Source organism: Pristis pectinata, chromosome 3, assembly GCF_009764475.1.
Source record: "Pristis pectinata isolate sPriPec2 chromosome 3, sPriPec2.1.pri, whole genome shotgun sequence".
Classification (NCBI taxonomy): Eukaryota; Metazoa; Chordata; class Chondrichthyes; order Rhinopristiformes; family Pristidae; genus Pristis; species Pristis pectinata.
The window spans coordinates 86,700-106,353 of NC_067407.1; the positions used below are offsets into that span (position 1 = coordinate 86,700).

The 19,654-nt window shown below is 46.1% G+C and overlaps 1 protein-coding gene across 1 annotated transcript in view; it reads right to left on the reverse strand.

The window, feature by feature from the left end:
• The window catches only part of LOC127568331 (guanine nucleotide exchange factor VAV3), a 165,278-nt gene that overhangs the window by 52,959 nt on the left and 92,665 nt on the right, over nt 1-19,654 (reverse strand). The window contains exon 15 of the mRNA XM_052011949.1: nt 9,345-9,454. Within this exon, the coding sequence (XP_051867909.1) occupies nt 9,345-9,454 (110 nt within the window). The remainder of the gene's footprint in view (nt 1-9,344; nt 9,455-19,654) is intronic.

The following is a 19,654-nucleotide window of genomic DNA, read 5'->3' on the forward strand; positions in this document are numbered from 1 at the left end:
GCCTAGGATCTTTGAGACCTTGATGTTCATGGGAATGGTACCGGAGGACTGGAGGGTGGCAAATGTGTCCACTTATTCAAAAAAGGTAGTAGGGATAGTCCAGGGAATTACAGACCAGTGAGTCTCACGTCTATGGTGGGTAAGCTGTTAGAAAGGATTCTAAGAGATAGAATCTATGAGCACTTAGAGAATCATGGACTGATTAGGGACAGCCAGCATGGCTTTGTGAAGGGAAGATCTTGCCTCACAAGCCTGATAGGGTTCTTTGAGGAGGTGACCAGATTGATGAGGGTAGTGCAGTAGATGTGGTCTACATGGATTTTGGTAAGGCTTTGACAAGGTTCCACATGGTAGGCTTCTTCAGAAGGTCCGAGGCCAAGGGATCCCGGAAGGTTTGGCCGTGTAGATTCAGAATTTGCTTGCCTGTAGAAAGCAGAGGGTTGTGGTGGAGAGAGTGCATTCGGATTGGAGGGCGGTGACTATTGGTGTCCCACAGGGATCGGTTCTGGGACCTCTACTTTTTGTGATATTTATTAATGACTTAGATGAGGGGGTGGAAGGGTGGGTTAGCAAGTTTGCAGATGACACAAAGATCAGTGGTGTTGTGGATAGTGTGGAGGGCTGTCGAACTTACGGAGGGACAATGATAGGATGCAGAAATGGGCTGAGAAGTGGCAGATGGAGTTCAATCCGGAGAAGTGTGAGGTGGTACACTTTGGAAGGAGAAACTCCAAGGTGGAGTACAAGGTCAATGGCAGGATTCTGGGCAGTGTGGTGGAGCAGAGGGATCTGGGGGTTCATATCCACATGTCACTGAAAGTTGCCTCACAGGTGGATAGGGTAGTTAAGAAAGTTTATGGGATGTTAGCTTTCATAAGTCGTGGGATTGAGTTTAAGAGCCGCGAAGTAATGATGCAGCTTTACAAAACTCTGGTTAGACCACACTTCGAGTACCGTGTCCAGTTCTGGTTGCCTCATTATAGGAAGGATGTGGAGGTGTTGGAGATGATGCAGAGGTGATTTACCAGGATGCTACCTGGATTAGAGAGTATGGATTATGAGAAGAGACTAAAGGAGCGAGGGCTTTACTCATTGCAGAGAAGGATGAGGGGAGACATGATAGAGGTATACAAGATATTAAGAGGAATAGATAGAGTGGACAGCCAGCACCTCTTTCCCAGGGCACCACTGCTCAAAACAAGAGGACATGGCTTTAAGGTAATGGGTGGGAAGTTCAAGGGAGATGTCAGAGGGAGGTTTTCAGCCAGAGAGTGGTTGGTGCATGGAATCCGCTGCCTGGGGTGGTGGTGGAGGCTGATACATTGGTCAAGTTCAAGAGATTGTTAGAAAAGCATATGGAGGAATTTAAGATAGAGGGATATGTGGGTGGAAGGGGTTAGATGGTCTTAGGTAAGGTTTGAAGATCGGCACAACATGGTGGGCCAAAGGGCCTGTATTGTGCTGTATTGTTCTATGGTTCTATGGAAGGGTGTTGTTCTGGTTGAAGGTCCATGACCAGTGGTGTTCCATGGGGATCGGTGCTCGGGCCTCTGTTGTTTGTGATAGAAAGAAATCACTTGGATGAAAATGCTGATGGGTGAGTTAGTAAGTTTGCAGATGAACCATAGAACCATACAGCACAAAACAGGCCCTTCGGCCCACCATGTTGTGCCGTCCATCAAACCACCCTCACACTATCTAACCCTTTCCTCCCGCGTATCTCTCTATCTCACATTCCTCCATATGCCTATCCAACAAACTCTTGAACCTGTCCAATGAATCTGCCTCCACCACCACCCCAGGCAGTGCATTCCATGCACCAACCACTCTCTGGGTGAAAAACCTCCCCTTGACATCTCCCCTGAACCTCCCACCCATAACCTTAAAGCCATGCCCTCTTGTCTTCAGGATTGGTGCCCTGGGTAGGAGGCGCTGACTGTCTACTCTATCTATTCCTCTCAATATTTTATATACCTCTATCATGTCTCCTCTCATCCTCCTCCTTTCCAGTGAATAAAGCCCTAGCACTCTAAGCCTCTCCTCATATTCCATACGCTCTAGTCCAGGCAGCATCCTGGTAAATCTCCTCTGCACCCTCTCCAACGCCTCCACATCCTTCCTATAATGCGGCGACCAGAACTGATCACAGTACTCTAAGTGTGGTCTAACTAGAGTTTTGTAAAGCTGCATCATCACTTCCGGGCTCTTAAACTCAATCCCAAGACTTATGAAAGCTAACATCCCATAGGCCTTCTTAACTGCTCTCTCTACCTGTGAGGCAACTTTCAGTGAACTGTGAATATGAACCCCCAGATCCCTCTGCTCCTCTACACTGCCAAGTACCTTGCCATTTACCCTGTACTCTGCCCTGGAGTTTGTCCTTCCAAAGTGTACCACCTCACACTTCTCCGGATTGAACTCCATCTGCCACTTGTCAGCCCAGCTCTGCATCCTATCAATATCTCTCAGTAAGCTCTGTCAGCCCTCCACACTATCCACAACACCGCCAATCTTAGTGTCGTCCACAAACTTACTAATCCAGCCTCCCACCCCCTCATCTAAGTCATCTATAAATATCACAAAAAGTAGAGGTCCCAGAACCGATCCCTGCGGGACACCACTAGTCACTGTCCTCCAATCTGAGGGTACTCCCTCCACTACAACCCTCTGCTTTCTACAGGCAAGCCAATTCCTAATCCACACAGCCAAGCTTCCCTGGATCCCTTGGCCTCTGACCTTCTGAAGAAGCCTACCATGAGGAACCTTATCAAACGCCTTACTAAAATCCATATAGACCACATCCACCACACTACCCTCATCAATCTTCCTCATCACCTCCTCAAAGAACTCTATCAGGCTTGTGAGGCAAGATCTTCCCTTCACAAAGCCATGCTGGCTGTCCCTAATCAGTCCATGATTCTCTAGGTGTTCATAGATCCTATCTCTTAGAATCCTTTCTAACAGCTTACCCACCATAGACGTGAGACTCACCGGTCTGTAATTCCCTGGATTATCCCTACTACCTTTTTTGAACAAGGGGACAACATTCGCCACACTCCAATCCTCCGGCACCATCCCCGTGGACAGCGAGGACTCAAAGATCCTTACCAGCGGTTCAACAATCTCCTCCCTCGCCTCTCGAAGCAGCCTGGGGAAAATCCCGTCAGGCCCCGGTTTTTTATCTGTCTTGATATTATTTAACAACTTCAACACATCCTCTCTCTTGATATCTACAACCTCGAGAACATTACACTTACCAGCACTCCCTTCCGCGTCATCAAGACCCCTCTCCTCGGTGAATACCGAAGAGAAGTATTCATTGAGAACTTCTCCCACTTCCGCCGCCTCCAGGCACATTCTCCCACCTTTGTCTTTAATCGGACCTACCTTAACCCTAGCCATCCTCCTACCCTTCATGTACGTGAAAAGGCCTTTTGATTTTCCTTAACCCTACTAGCCAAAGCCTTTTCATGTCCCCTTCTAGCTCTCCTCAGCCCTTTCTTAAGTTCCTTCCTCGCTACTCTATATTCCTCACGGGGCCTGTCTGAACAGATGACACAAAGTTAATTGAATTTTTGATGATGTGACCAAGAAGGTCAATTAGGGCAGGGTGGGAGACATAGTCTGTAGGGGCTTCAGTTAGGTCTTTGATAAGGTTCCACATGGTAGTCTACTCTGCAAGGTGAGATCTTATGGAACCCAGGGAGAACTGGTTAATTGGATACACAGTTGGCTGACAGTAGAAAGCAGAGGGTGATGGTGGAAGGTTGTTTCTTGGACTGGAGGCCCGTGACCAGTGGTGTGCCTCAGAGGTTGGTGCTGGGCCCATAGTTGTTTGTCATCTATATCAACGATTTGGATAAGAGTGCACAAGGCATGGTTAGTGAGTTTGCAGATGACACTAAAATCAATGGTGCAGTGGACAATGAAGAAGGTTATCAAAAATTACAGGGGAATTTTATACAGCTGAGTAAGTGGTCTGAGGAATGGCAAATGGAGTTTAATTTGGATTAGTGCGAGGTGTGACATCTTGAAAAGTCAAATCCAGGTAGGACTTTCACAATGAACAGCAGGATTCTGGGGAGTGTTGTACAACAGAGGGACTGTGAAGTACGAGTACATGGTTCACAGAAAGTGGAGTCACAGGTAGGGAGGTGAAGAAGGCTTTTGGCACGCTGGCCTTCAATAGCACTGAGTACAGAAGTTGGGAGATTATGGTGCAGTTGTACATGATGCTAGTGAGGCTGCACTTGGAGTATTGTGTTCAGTTTCATAGAATCATAGAACAATAGAATCACAGCATAATACAGGCCCTTCGGCCCACAATGTAGAGCCGACATTTAAACCTCACCTAAGTCTATCTAACCCCTCCCTCCCACATATCCCTGTATTTTAAATTCCTCCATATGCTTATCTAGCAATCTCTTGAATTTGACCAATGTACTGCCTCCACCACCACCCTAGGCAGCACATTCCATGCCCCAACCACTCCCTGGTAAAAAAAAACCTCCGTCTGATATCTCCCTTGAACTTCCCACCCATTACTTTAAAGCCATACCCTCTTGTATTGAGCATTGGTGCCCTGGGAAAGAGGCGCTGGCTGTCCACTCTATCTATCCTTCTTAATATTTTGTATACCTCTATCATGTCTCCTCTCATCCTCTTTCTGTCCAAAGAGTAAAGCCCTACCTCCCTTTGTCTCTCCTCATAATCCATACTCTCTAAACCAGGCAGCATCCTGGTAAATCTCCTCAGCACCCTTTCCAACGCCTCCACATCCTTCCTATAATGAGGCAACCAGAACTAGACACAGTACTCTAAGTGTCGTCTAACCAGAGTTTTGTAGAGCTGCATCATTACCTCGCGGCTCTTAAACTTGATCCCACGACTTATGAATGATAATATCCCATAAGCTTTCTTAACTACCCTATCCACCTGTGAGGCAACTTTCAGGGATCTGTGGATATGGATCCCAGATCCCTCTGCTCCTCCACACTGCCCAGAAACCTGCCATTAACTTTGTACTCTGCCTTGGAGTTTGTCCTTCCAAAGTGTACCACCTCACATTTCTCCGGATTGAACTCCATCTGCCACCTCTCAGCCCAACTCTGCATCCTATCAATGTCCCTCTGCAATCTTCGACAATCCTTCACACTATCCACAACACCACCAACCTTTGTGTCGTCTGCAAACTTGCCAACCCACCCTTCTACCCCCTCATCCAAGTCATTAATAAAAATCACGAAAAGCAGAGGTCCCAGAACCGATCGTTGTGGGACGCCGCTAGTCACAGCCCTCCAATCTGAATGCACTCCCTCCACCACATCCCTCTGCTTTCTGCAGGCAAGCCAATTCTGAATCCACACGGCCAAACTTGTCTGGATACCATGCCCTCTGACCTCCTGAAGAAGCCTATCATATGGAACCTTGTCAAATGCCTTACTAAAATCCATGTAGACCACATCTACTGCACTACCCTCATCAATCTGTCTGGTCACTTCCTCAAAGAACACTATCAGGCTTGTGAGACATGATCTGCCCTCATAAAGCCATGCTGGCTGTCCCTGTTCAGACCATGATTCTCTAAATGCCCATAGATCCTATCTCTAAGAATCCTTTCCAACAGCTTGCCCACCATAGACGTAAGGCTCACTGGTCTATAATTCCCTGGACTATCCCTACTACCTTTTTTGAATAAGGGGACAACATTTGCCACCCTCCAATCCTCCAGTACCATTCCTGTGGACAATGAGGACTCAAAGATCCTAGCTAACGGTTCAGCAATCTCCTTCCTCGCCTCACGGAGTAGCCTGGGGAAAATTCCGTCAGGCCCCGGGGACTTATCTGTCCTAATATTTTCTAACAGCTCCAACATATCCTCTCTCTTGATATCTACATACTCTCGAACATTAACCTTACCAACACTGTCCTCAGCATTATCAAGGCCCCTCTCCTTGGTGAATACTGAAGAGAAGTATTCATTGAGAACCTCACCCACTTCCACAGCTTCCAGACACATCTTCCCACCTTTGTCTCTAATCAGTCCTACCTTTACTCTCGTCATCCTTCTGCTCTTCACATAAGTGAAAAATGCCTTGGGGTTTTCCTGAACCCTACTCGCCAAGGCCTTTTCATGTCCCCTTCTTGCTCTCCTCAGCCCCTTCTTAAGTTCCTTCCTTGCTACCCTATATTCCTCAAGAGCCCCATCTGATCCTTGCTGCCTACACCTTAAGTACGCTGCCTTCTCCCTCCTAACTAGATGTTCCACCTCTCTTGTCACCCATGGTTCCTTCACCCTGCCATTCCTTCTCTGCCTCACCGGGACAAATTTATCCCTAAAATCCTGCAAGAGATCCCTGAACAACGACCACATCTCCATAGAACATTTCCCTTCAAAAATGTCATCCCAATTCACACCCGCAGGTTCCAGCCTTATAGCCTCATAATTTGCCCTTCCCCAATTAAATATCTTCCCGTCCTCTTTGCTCCTATCCCTGTCCATGACAATTCTAAAGGTTATGGAGCAATGGTCACTGTCCCCCAAATGCTCACCCACTGAGAGATCCGTCACCTGACCCGGTTCATTACCTAACACTGGATCTAATATGGCATTCCCTCTAGTCGGCCTGTCAACATACTGTGACAGGAATCCTTCCTGGACACACTTAGCAAACTCTGCCCTGTCTAAACCTTTGGTACTTAGCAGGTGCCAATCAATATTTCAAAAGTTGAAGTCTCCCATGATAACAACCCTGTCATTTTTGCACCTTTCCAATCTGCTCCTCAGTATCCTTGCTGCTACCAGGGAGTCTATAGGATACTCCCAGTAGAGTAACTGCTCCTTTCTTGTTCCTAACTTCCACCCATACTGACTCTAGAGAGGATCCTTCTACATTATCCACCCTTTCTGCAGCTGTAATAGTATCCCTGACCAGTAACGCCAACTCTCCTCCTCTTCTGCCCCCTCCACCCCTTTTGAAACACTGAAATCCGGGAATATTCAGTATCCATTCCTGGTCTGGTGACAGCCAAGTCTCTGCAAGAGGCACAATATCATAGTTCCATGTATTTATCCAAACTCTCAGTTCATCACCCTTATTCCTGATGCTTCTTGCATTTAAGCAAATGCACTTTAGCCCATCCACCTTACTACTTTTATACCCTATACTCTGCTTCTCCTTCCTCAAAGCCTCTCTGTACGTTCTATCTGTCTTTACTCCATGCACTTCAACCACAGACCTATCCCTCTGGTTCCCATCCCCCTTGCAAACTAGTTAAAACCCTCCCGAACCACAGTAACAAACCTGCCTGCAAGGATATTGGTCCCCCTTGAATTCAGGTGTAACCCATCCACTCTGTACAGGTCCCACCTTCCCCAGAAGAGATCCCAATGATCCAAAAATCTAAAACCTTGCCCCCTGCTCCAACTCCTCAGCCACACATTCATCTGCCATCTCCTCCTTTTCTTACCTTCACTACCATGTGGCACTGGCAGCAATCCTGAGATTTTGGTCACTCTGCTGTAGAAAAAATGTTACTAAACTGGAAAGAGTGCAGGAAAGATTTACATGGATGTTGCCAGGATTTGAGGGACTGAGTTATTGGGAAAGGTTGGACAAGCTTGGGATGTACTGTATTTCTCATAAAGTAGACTGAGAGGTGATCTTATAGAGGTGTATAAAATCATGAGGGGCATAGATAGGGTGAATGCGCTCTATGGTCTTTTTCCCAGGGTTGTGGAATCAAGAACTAGAGGGTATAGGTTTAAGGTGAGAGGGGAAAGAATTAATAGGAACTTGAAGGGCATCATTTTTTTACACACAGAAGGTATGTGGAATGAGATGTCAGAGTAAGTAGTTGAAGCAGGTACAATAACAACTTTTAAAAGATAGTTGGACAGGTAGTGTAGCGGTTAGCATAACGCTTTACAGTGCCAGTGATCCAGGTTCAATTCCGGCCACTGTCTGTAAGGAGTTTGTACGTCCTCCCCCGTTTCTGCATGGGTTTCCTCCGGGTGCTCCGGTTTCCTCCCACATTCCAAAGACGTACGGGTTAGGAAGTTGTGGGCATGCTACGTTGGCGCTGGAAGCGTGGCGACACTTGCAGGCTGCCCCCAGAACACTCTACGCAAAAGATGCATTTCACTGTGTGTTTCGATGTACATGTGACTAATAAAGAAATCTTATCTTATCTTATCTTACATGGATAGGAAAGGTTTGGAAGGTTATATGCCAAATTCAGGCAAATGGGACTAGTTTGGATGAGCAACTTGATCAGCATGGACCAGTTAGACCGAAGCGCCTGTTGCTGTATGACTGTATGACAAAGATTGGTGAAGTTGTGCAAATGTAGAGGGCTATCAAAAGATACAGCAGGATGTGGATCAGTTACAGTTATGGGCGGAGAAATGGCAGATGGAGTTTAATTCGAGCAAGTGTGAGGTGTTGCACTTTGGGAGGTATAGAGAAAGTATACAGTTAACGGCAGGACCCTTAACAGCATTGCTGTACAGAGGGATCTTGGGGTCCAAGTCCATAGCTCCCTGAAAGTGGCCACACATGTAGATAGGGTGGTAAAGAAAGTGTATGGCCTGCTTGCTTTCATTGGTTGGGGCATTGAATATAACAGTAAAGAAGTCATGGTTCAGCTGTATAAAATTTTGGTTAGACTGCACTTGGAGTAGATGTGCAATTCTGGTTGGTCCATTGTAGGAAGGATGTGGAGTCTTTAGAAAGGGTGCAAAAGAGGTTTACCAGGATGCTGCCTGGAATAGAGTATATGAGCTATAAGGAGAGGTTAGACAAACTTGGACTGTTTTCTCTGGAACATCAGAGGCAGAGGGGCGACCTGATATGAAAGGCATAGATAGGGTAGACAGTCAGAATCTCTCTCCCAGGGTAGAAATGTCAAATACCTGAGGACATGCATTTAAGGAGAGGGGAAAAATTTAAAGGAGGGCCTGATTTTTTTACATACAGAGAATGATAGGTACCTGGAATGGGCTGCCAGGGGTAGTGATGGAAGCAGATGCAATAGTGGCATTTAAAAGGCTGTTAGATAGACACATGAATATGCAGGGAATGGAGGGGTATGGTCTAGGAATAGGCAGAAGAGATTTAGTATAATTTGGCATCATGTTCAACCGGACATCATGGGCTGAAGGACTATTCCTGTGCTGTACTGTTTTACGTGCTATGTTCAAGTGGCCTCCTTCTATGTGGGGTGGATGTATGGGAGAACACTGCAGAGCTAAACACCAGTGCATTTTCCCATCCCAGTGTAAGTTGGTGTTTTGGAACCCTCTCCTGGTGAGACCCAGTGTGTGCTGCACAGATAATACTCACAGAGCCATTGCAAACTGCTCCAGCCACTTTTTCTTCAATTCCTTGGTCTTACAGAAGAATTCAAACCCGTTGTGTCCATGGAGATGTGTGAGGTAGAATCCATGGGACCACTGTGCCAATGGGAGAGAGATGGAGTTAAACACATTGGAAGCCAATCGTTTGCAAATTCTATCCCAGCTGTTCAATTCCAGCAGGAATCTCACAGCCTCACTGGAAGTGTCCTTGGAGTCAAGGAATGAGATAGGGGCTTCAGCTTGCACTCTAGGGACTCTAGCACAAACTCCAGGCAGGGTCTCCAATATAAGAAGGCTTTAGTGATACCAAATGAGGGAAGACTATGGGCCAGGAGCATGACAGAAGTTCGCCGATGCTTCAGAGAAAAAAACCATCTGTGTTTTCATCCCTTCGTTGAAGGGAGTGTGCTGTGGGATGGACAGTGCTGAGGGAGTGTTGTATTGTCAGAATTCCCTCAAACAATATGTACTAGAGAGGGGACAACACCTGACCCCTTCTTGGAAAATGATGTGCCGTGGAGAGTACTTTGGACCAGTGACCATAATTCTGATAGTTTAAGATAGTTATGGAAAAAGACAGGACTGGTCCACAAGTTAAGGTCCTAAATTGGGGCAAGGCTAACTTTGAGGGCATTAGACAGGAACTTGTAAAGGTAATTGAGAGGCTATTTGCAGGTAAAGGGACATCTGGCAAGTGGGAGGCTTTTCAAAGTAAAATAGGGAGAGTTCAATAACAGCATGTTCCTGCTAGAGTGAAGGGTAAGGTTGGCAGGATTTGGAACCCTGGTTAATGAGGGATATTGAAGCTCTGGTCAGGAAAAAGGAGGCAGCTGGGATTAAGTGAATCCCTTGCCGAGTATAAGGGATGCAGGAGTACACTTAGGAAGGAAATCAGGAGGGCAAAAAGGGGACATGAGATATCTTTGGCAGATAAGGTAAAGGAAAATCCTGAAAGATTCTATAAATATATTAAGAGCAAAACGGTAGTGTAGCGGTTAGCATAACACTATTACAGCGCCAGCCACCCGGGTTCAATTCCGGCTGCTGTCTCTAAGGAGCTTGTATGTTCTCCCCGTGTCTGCGTGGGTTTCCTCCGGGTGCTCCAGTTTTCTCCCACATTCCAAAGACGTACAGGTTAGGAAGTTGTGGGCATGCTATGTTGGTGCCAGAAACATGGTGACACTTGCGGGTTGCCCCCAGTACACCCTACGCAAGGATGTATTTCACTGTGTGTTTCGACGTACATGTGACAAATAAAGATATCTTATCTTAAAGAAGGGTAATGAGGGAGAGAATAAGTCCCTTAGGGATCAACATGGTCATCTGTGTGTGGAGATAAGGTGGACAGTCATAGTCTTTTCTTCAGTGTTGGGGAGTCCATAACTAGAGGGTACAGATAAGAAAAGATGAACGAGGAGCAGGAGTCGGCCATGTGGCCCATCGAGCCTGCTCTGCCATTCAATAATATCATGGCTGATCTTACTGATAAAAGATAAGGGGGGGAGAGATTTAAGAGAGACCTGAGGTAACTTCTTTACACAGAGGGTAATGAGTACCTGGAATGAGCTCCCAGAGGAAGTGTCGAGGCGGGTACAATTACAACAGAAGAGGCATTTTGATAGGTACATGGAGGGGAGGAGCTTGGAGGGTTATGGATTGAACACAGGCAACTGGGACAAGCAGGGAGTATGCTGTGGTCAGCATGGACCAGTTGGGCTGAAGGGCCCGTTTCCGTGCTGTATTACTCTATGACTCTACCTGTCCAAATGTATTTAAAAATTGTAATTCTACTTGACTCTCCCAATTCCTCTGGCAGCTCATACCCACCATCCTCTCTGTGAAAAATGTGCCCCTTAGATGTCATTTAACTCTTTCCCCTTTCACCTTAAACCTCTGCCCTCTAGCTTTAGACTCCACTACCTGGGAAAAAGACCGTGACCATCTATCTTATTTATGCCCCTCATGATTTTATAAACCTCTATAACGTCACCTCTCAGCCTCCTTTGCTCCAGGGAAAACAATCCCAACCTATCCAGTCTTTCCTTATAACTCAAGCCCTCCAATCCTGGTAACATCTTTGTGAATCCTTTCTGCACCTTCTCTACCTTAATCACATCCTTCCTATAGTATGGTGACCAGAACTGCACACAACACTCCAGGTGTTGTGTCATCAATGTCACGTACAGCTGTAACATGTACTCTTGTACTCAATGCCCCATCCAATGAAGGAAAGCACCACCTTATATACCAGTGTAGCTACTTTCAGGGAACTATATACTCGTACCCCTAAGTTCCTGTTCGACAATAGTCCCCAGGGCCCTGACATTCAATGTGTATATCCTGCCGTGGTTTCACTTCCCAAAATGCATCACTTTGCACTTACAACATAGAACATTGAACAGTACAGCACAGGAACAGGCCCTACAGCCCATGATATTGCGCCGAGCTAATTAAACCAATGACTCCTAATTAATCTTGTCCCTCTTTCCCCACACATTGACCATGTCCCTCCTTTCTCTGCATATTCATGTGCCTGTCTAAGAGTCTTCAAAACGCTCCTAAGCTATCTGCCTTCACCACCACCCCTGGCAGTACATCCCAGATACCCACGACTCTGTGTGAAAAACTTACCCCGCACATCTCCTTTGTACTTTCCCCTTCTCACCTTAAATACATTCCCTTTAGTACTAGACATTTCAATCCGGGAAAAAGATACTGGCTATCTACTCTATCTTATCTATGCCTTGTGTAATTTTATAAACTTCAATCAAGTCTCCCCTCAGCCTCCACCACTCCAGGGAAAACAGCCCCAGCTTGTCCAACCTCTCCTTATAGCATATGTCCTCCAAACCAGACAGCATCCTGGTAAGCCTCCTCTGACCCTCTCCAAAGCCTCCACATCCTTCCAATACTGAGGAGACCAGAATTGAACACAATACTCTAAATATGGCCTAACTAGAGTTTTATAAAGTGTAACATAACTTCCTGGCTCTTGAACTCAATGCCTCATCTAATGAAGGCAAGCATGCCATACGCCTTCTTTGCCACCCTATCAACCTGTGCAGCCACTTTTAGGGGGCCATGTACCGAAAATCCATGTAGACAACATCCATTGCTACACCCTCAATTACCTTCGTCACCTCCTTGAAACACTCAATCAGATTAGTCAGACATGACCTGCCCCAAACAAAGCCATGCTGACTGTCCCTAATTAGACTGTGCTTTTCCAAATGCTCTTAAATCTTTTCCCAAAGAATCCATTAGTTTCCCTACCACTGAAGTGAGACTCACCAGTCTATAATTTTTAGGATTATCCTTATTTCCCTTCTTGAACAAAGGAACAACATTCACTCCCCGCCAGTCCTCTGGGACCTCACCTGTGGCCAGCGAAGATACACATATCTTGGTCAAAGCCCCAGCAATCTCATCCCTCCACTCTTTCAATAACCTGGCGTAGATCTCATCGGGCCCTGGGGACTTACCCACCTTAATGTTTTTTTCAAGAGACCTAACACTACCTCGTTCCTAACCTCAAAATGCCCTAGCATTTTAGCATGCTCCACTCTGATCTCACGATCCTCTACATCCTTCTCCTTGGTAAACACTGATGCAAAGCACTCATTTAGGTTCTTGGCCACATCCTCTGCCTCTAAGCACAAATTCCTTCTTTTATCCTTGAGCAGTTTTTCAGGGGGATGGGAACCCAAGTGATAGTTGGTGCATTTAGTGTACAAGTAAATGAAACGTATGCAAAGACGGTGAGGAAGGAAAGGCAGCTGAAAGGGCAAAATTGCAGTCAGTTGGATGGGCTGAAATGTGTCTACTTCAATGTGAGAAGTATCAAACAAGGGTGATGAACTTAGAGCGTGGGTAAGTACATGGAACTACAATGTGGTGGCCATTACAGAGAATTGGCTGTCACAAGGGCAGGAATGGCTGCTGGATACTCCGGGGTTTAGATGTTTCAAAAGGGACAGGGACGGAGGTAAAAGAGGTGGGGGAGTGGCTTTGCTGATCAGGGACAGTGTCACAGCTGTAGAAAGGGAGGATGTCCTGGAGGGACCGTCTACTGAGCCAGTTTGGATGGAAGTCAGAAACAGGAAGGGAGCGATCACTCTATTGGGAGTATTCTACAGAGCCCCCCCAATAGCAGAGAGATGCTGAGGAGCAGATCAGCAGGCAGATTTTGGAGAGGTGCAAAAATAACAGGGCTGTTGTCATTAGTGATTTCAGCTTCCCTAATATTGATTGGCACCACTTTAGTATAAAGGGGATAGATGGGGCAAAGTTTGTTAGTTGTGTCCAGGAAGGATCCGTGACACAGTATGTGGACAGGCCGACAAGAGGAGAGGCCATACTGGACCTTATACTAGGCAGTGAGCCTGATCAGGTTTCAGATCTCTTGGTGGGAGAGCATTTTGGAGATAGTGACCATAACTCCTTGACCTTTACTACCGCCTTGGAGAGGGATAGGAGCAGACAATGTAGGAAAGTATTTAATTGGGGGAGGGGGAACTATGGTACTATTAGGCAGGAACTTGGCAGAGTAAATTGGGAAATGTTCTTGGGGAAGTGCACAATGGACTCTGGTTAGACCACACTTAGAGTACTGTGTCCAGTTCTGGTTGCCTCATTATAAGAAGGATGTGGAAGCGTTGGAAAGGGTGCAGAGGAGATTTACCAGGATGCTGCCTGGTTTGGAGAATATGGATTATGAGGACAGACTAAGGGAGCTAGGGTTTTACTCTTTGGAGAGAAGGAGGATGAGGGGAGACATGATAGAGGTGTACAAAATATTAAGAGGAATAGATAAGAGTGGACAGCCAGCGCCTCTTTCCCAGGGCACCAATGCTCAATACAAGAGGCCATGACTTTAAGGTAATGGGTGGGAAGTTCAAGGGAGATATCAGAGGGAGGTTTTTCACCCAGAGAGTGGTTGGTGCATGGAATGCACTACCTGGGGTGGTGGTGGAGGCAGATACATTGGTCAAATTCAAGAGATTGTTAGATAAGCATATGGAGGAATTTAAGATAGAGGGATATGTGGGAGGAAGGGGTTAGATAGTCTCAAGCAAGGTTTAAATGTTGGCACAACATGGTGGGCAGAAGGGCCTGTATTGTGCTGTATTGTTCTATGGAAATGTGGAAGTTGTTTAGGGAGTACTTGCATGGGGCTCTGGATAGGTTTGTCCCACTGAGGCAGGGGAAGGATGGTCAAGTGAAGGAACCGTAGTTGACACGAGATGTAGAATATCTTGTCAAGAGGAAGAAAGAAGCTTACCTAAGATTTAGAAAGCATGGATCAGACAGGGCTCTGGAGAGTTACAAGGTAGCCAGGAGGGAGCTCAACAATGGAATTAGAGGGACCTAGAAGGGGGCATGAAAAAACCTTGGTGAATAGGATTAAGGAAAACCCCAAGGCATTCTACATGTATGTGAAGAATAGGGAGATGACCAGAGTGAGGGTAGGACCGATCAGGAATAAAAGAGGAAACTTGTGCCTGGAGTCGGAAGAGGTAGGGGAGGTCCTTAATGAATATTTTGCTTCAGTATTCACCAGTAAGAGACACTTTGATGTTTGTGAGTATGTTGTACAACAGGCTGATACGCTAGGGCATGTCGAAGTGAGGAAAGAGGATGTGCTGAAACTTTTGAAAAACGTGAGGATAGATAAGTCACTGGGGCCGGATGGGATATATCCAAGGTTATAATGGGAAGCAAGGGAAGAGATTGCTGCACCCTTGGTGATGATCTTTGCACCCTCACTGGCCACAGGAGTAGTGCCAGATGATTGGAGGGTGGCAAATGTTGTTCCTTTGTTTAAGAAAGGGAGTAGGGATAACCCTGGGAATTACAGGACAGTGAGTCTTACTTCAATGATGAGCAAATTACTGGAGAAGATTCTCAGAGATAGGATTTGTGGGCATTTAGAGAAGCATAGGCTGATTAGGGACAGTCAACATGGTTTTGTGAGGGGCAGGTCCTGCCTTACGAGCCTGATGGAATTCTTTAAGGATGTGACAAAGCACATTGATGAAGGTTGAGCAGTGGATGTGGTGTACATGGATTTTAGTAAGGTGTTTGATAAGTTTCCTCATGGAAGGGTCATTCAGAAAGTCAGGAGGCATGGGATCCAGGGAAACTTGGCTGTGTGGATTCAGAATTGGCTCACCCATAGAAGACAGAGGGTGGGGGTAGATGGACCGTATTCTGCCTGGAGTTCGGTGACCAGTGGTGTTCCACAGGAATCTGTTCTGGGACCCCTACTCTTTGTATTTTTATAAATGACTTGGATGAGGATGTGGAAGGGTGGGTTAGTAAGTTTGCTGATGACACGAAGGTTGGTGGTGTTGTGGATAGTGTAGAAGGTTGCTGTAGGTTACAACAGGACATTGATAGGATGCAGAGCTGGGCTGAGAAGTGGCAGATGGAGTTCAACCCAGAAAAATGTGAAGGGATACACTTTGGTACATCAAATTTGAAGGCAGAATACAAGGTTAATGGCAGGACTGCTTAGTGTGAAGGAACAGAGGGATCTTGGGGTCCACGTCCATAGATCCCAAGGTTGCCGTGCAGGTTGATTGGGTTGTTAAGAAGGTGTATGGTGTGTTGGCCCTCATTAGTCGTGGTATTGAGTTCAAGAGCTGCGAGGTAATGTTGCAGCCCTATAAGATTTTGGTTAGATGGAGTACTGTGTTCAGTTCTGGTCGCCTCATTATAGGAAGGATGTGGAAGCTTTTGAGAGGGTGCAGAGGGGATTTACCAGGTTGCTGCCTGGACTGGAGAGCGTGTCTTATGAGGATAGATTGAGCGAGCTCGGGCTTTTCTCTTTGGAGTGAAGGAGGATGAAAGGAAACTTGATAGAGGTGTACAAGATGATAAGAGGCATAGATCGAGTGGATAGTCAGAGACTTTTTCCTAGGGCGACAATGGCTAACACAAGGGGACATAATTTTAAGGTGATTGGAGGAAGGTGTAGAGGGGATGTCAGAGGTATGTTTTTTATACAGAGAGTTGTGGGTGCGTGGAATGCAATGCTGACAGAGGTGGTGGTGGCAGATACATTAGGGACATTTAAGAGAGATAGGCACATGAATGATAGAAAAAATGGAGGGGTCTGTGGGAGGGAAGGGTTAGATAGATCTTAGAGCAGGATAAAATATTGGCACAACATCATGAGCCGAAGGGCCTGTACTGTGCTGTAATGTTCTATGTTCTCTTCCTAGTTATTCTCTTGCTCTTGATGTATGTGTAGAATGCCTTGGGATTCCTTAATCCTAGTCGCCAAGGACTTTTCATGTTTCCTTCTTGAGTTTCTTTCTGGTTCCTTTATAGTCCTCAAGCATCCTGTTCGATTCCAGCTTCCTAAGTCTTACATATGCCTCCTTCTTCTTCTTGACTAAATTAACTACTTGTCTCGTCATCTAAGGTTCCTGAACCTTGCCATCCCTGTCCTTCCTTCTAACTGGAACTAACCAGTCCTGATCTCTGTGCAGCTGGTCTTTAAACAACCTCCATGTGTCAGATGTTGATCTAGATCCTGTTGTAACCCAACCTTCTTCACTCTCCACCAATTTTGATGTCAACTGCAAACTTACCACGCCATGTAGATTCTCATCCAAATCATTGATATACATGAGAAACAACAGTGGACCCAGCACTGATCCATGGCACACCACTGGTCACAGGCCTCCAATCTAAAAAACAACTCTCCACTACCACCCTCTGACTCTTACCACCAAGCCAATTTTGTATCCAACTGGCTTGCTCACCCTGGATCCCACGTACTCTGGCATTCCATACCAGCCTACCATGTCAGACATCATGAAAGGTCTTGCTAAAGACCCTGTTGACATCCACTGCCCCGCCCTCCTCAATCCTCTAGGACAGCTCTTCATAAAACTCAGTGAAACTCATGATTTGCCATACACAAAGCCATGCTGACTATCCCTAATCTGTCCTTGGCTTTTGAAATGCAAATAAATCTTGCCTCTCAGAACCCCTTCCAATATCTTTTCCATCACTGATTTAGGCTCACTGGCCTGTAGTTGCCTGGGTATCCCTGCTGCCTTTCTTAAATAAAAGGCATAACATGGGATAAGGAGAGAAGTAAAAGATGAGGGGAGGGGGGAGTGGCATTGCTAATCAGGGATAGTATCACAGGTACAGAAAGGGAAGACATCACGGAGGGATTGTCTACTGAGTCATAAAACAGGAAGGGAACAATCACTCTATTAAGAGTATTTTATAGGCCCCCCAATAGCAACCAGGACACAGAGGAACAGATGAGTAGGCAAATTTTGGAAAGGTGCAAAAATAACAGGGTTGTTGTCATAGGTGACTTCAACTTCCCTGATATTGATTGGCACCTCCTTAGTGCAAAAGGTTTGGATAAGGCAGAATTTGTCAGGTGTCCAGGAAAGATTCCCACACAGTATGTGGACAGGCCGACTAGAGGAGAGGCCATACTGGACCTAGTACTAGGCAATGAACCTGGTCAGGTGACAGACCTCTTGGTGGGTGAGCGTTTTGGAGATAGTGACCACAACTCCCTGACTTTTAGCATAGCCATGGTCAAGGATAGGAGGACACAATATGGGGAAGCATTTAATTGGGGGAGGGCTAATTACGATGGTGTTAGGCAGGAACTTGGGAGCATAAATTGGGAAAATATGTTCTCAGTGAAATGCATAGAAGAAATGTGGAGGTTGTTTAGGGACCACTTACATGGGGTTCTGGATAGGTTTGTCCCACTGAGACAGGGAAAGGATGGGAGGGTGAAGGAACCATGGTTGACAAGAGAAGTGGAACATTTGGTCAAGAGGAAGAAGGAAGCATGGGAAACAAAAATCAGACAGGGCTCTTGAGAATTATAAGGTAGCTAGGAAGGAGCTTAAGAAGGGACTTAGGTGAGCTAGAAGGGGACATGAGAAGGCCTTGGAGAGTAGGATTAAAGAAAACCCCAAGACGTTCTACACATGCACAAAGAACAGGGGATGACTAGAGTGGGGGTAGGATTGCTCAGGGATAAAGGGGGAAATATGCCTGGAGGCAGAGGAGATAGGAGAGGTCCTTAATGAATACTTTGCTTCAGTATTCACCAGTGAGAGAGATATTAACGTTCATGAGGATGGTGTACAACAGGCTGATATGCTAGGGCATGTCGATGTGAGGATAGAGGATGTGCTGGAACTTTTGAAAAACATGAGGATAGATAAGTCACCAGGACCAGATGGGATATATCCAAGGTTATTACAGGAAGCTAGGGAAGAGATTGCTGCACCCTTGGTGATGATCTTTGTACCCTCATTGGTCACAGGAGTAGTGCCAGATGATTGGAGGGTGGCAAATGTTGTTCCTTTGTTTAAAAAAGGGAGTAGGGATAACCCTGGGAATTACGGGACAGTGAGTCTTACTTCAGTGGTGGGCAAATTACTGGAGAAGATTCTTAGAGACAGGATTTATGGGCATTTGGAGAAGCATAGGCTGATTAGGAATAGTCAACATGGCTTTGTGAGGGGAAAGTTGTGCCTCACAAGCCTGAATGAATTCTTTAAGGATGTGATAAAGCACATTGATGAAGGTTGAGCAGTGGATGTGGTGTATATGGATTTTAGTAAGGTTCCTCATGGAAGGCTTATTGAGAAAGTCAGGAGGCATGGGATCCAAGGAAACCTGGCTGTGTGCATACAGAATTGGCCATCTATAGAAGAAAGAGGGTAGTGGTAGATGGAGTGTATTCTGCCTGGAGGTCGGTTTCTAGTGCTGTTTCACACGGATCTGTTCTGGGACCCCTGCTCTTTGTGATTTTTATAAATGACTTGGATGAGGATGTGCAAGGGTGGGTTAGTAATTTTGCAGATGACACGAAAGTTGGAGGTGTTGTGGATGGTATAGAAGGTTGTCACAGGTTTCATTGGGATATAGACAGGATGCAGATTTGGGCGGAGAAGTGGCCGATGGAGTTTAATCCAGAGAAGTGTGAAGTGATACACTTTGGAAAATAAAACTTGAAGGGGGAGCATAAGGTTAATGGCAGGATTCTTAGCAGTGTGGAGGAACAGCGGGATCTTGGGGTCCAAGTCTATAGATCCCTCAAAGTTGCCACGCAAGTTAATTGGGTGGTTAAGAAGGTATATGGTGTGCTGGCCTTCATTAGTCGGGGGATTGAGTTCAAGAGCCACAAGGTAATGTTGCAACTCCAAAACTCTGGTTGGACCACACTTGGAATATTGTGTTCAGTTCTGGTCGCCTCATCATAGGAAGGATGTGTAGGCTTTAGAGAGGGTACAGTGG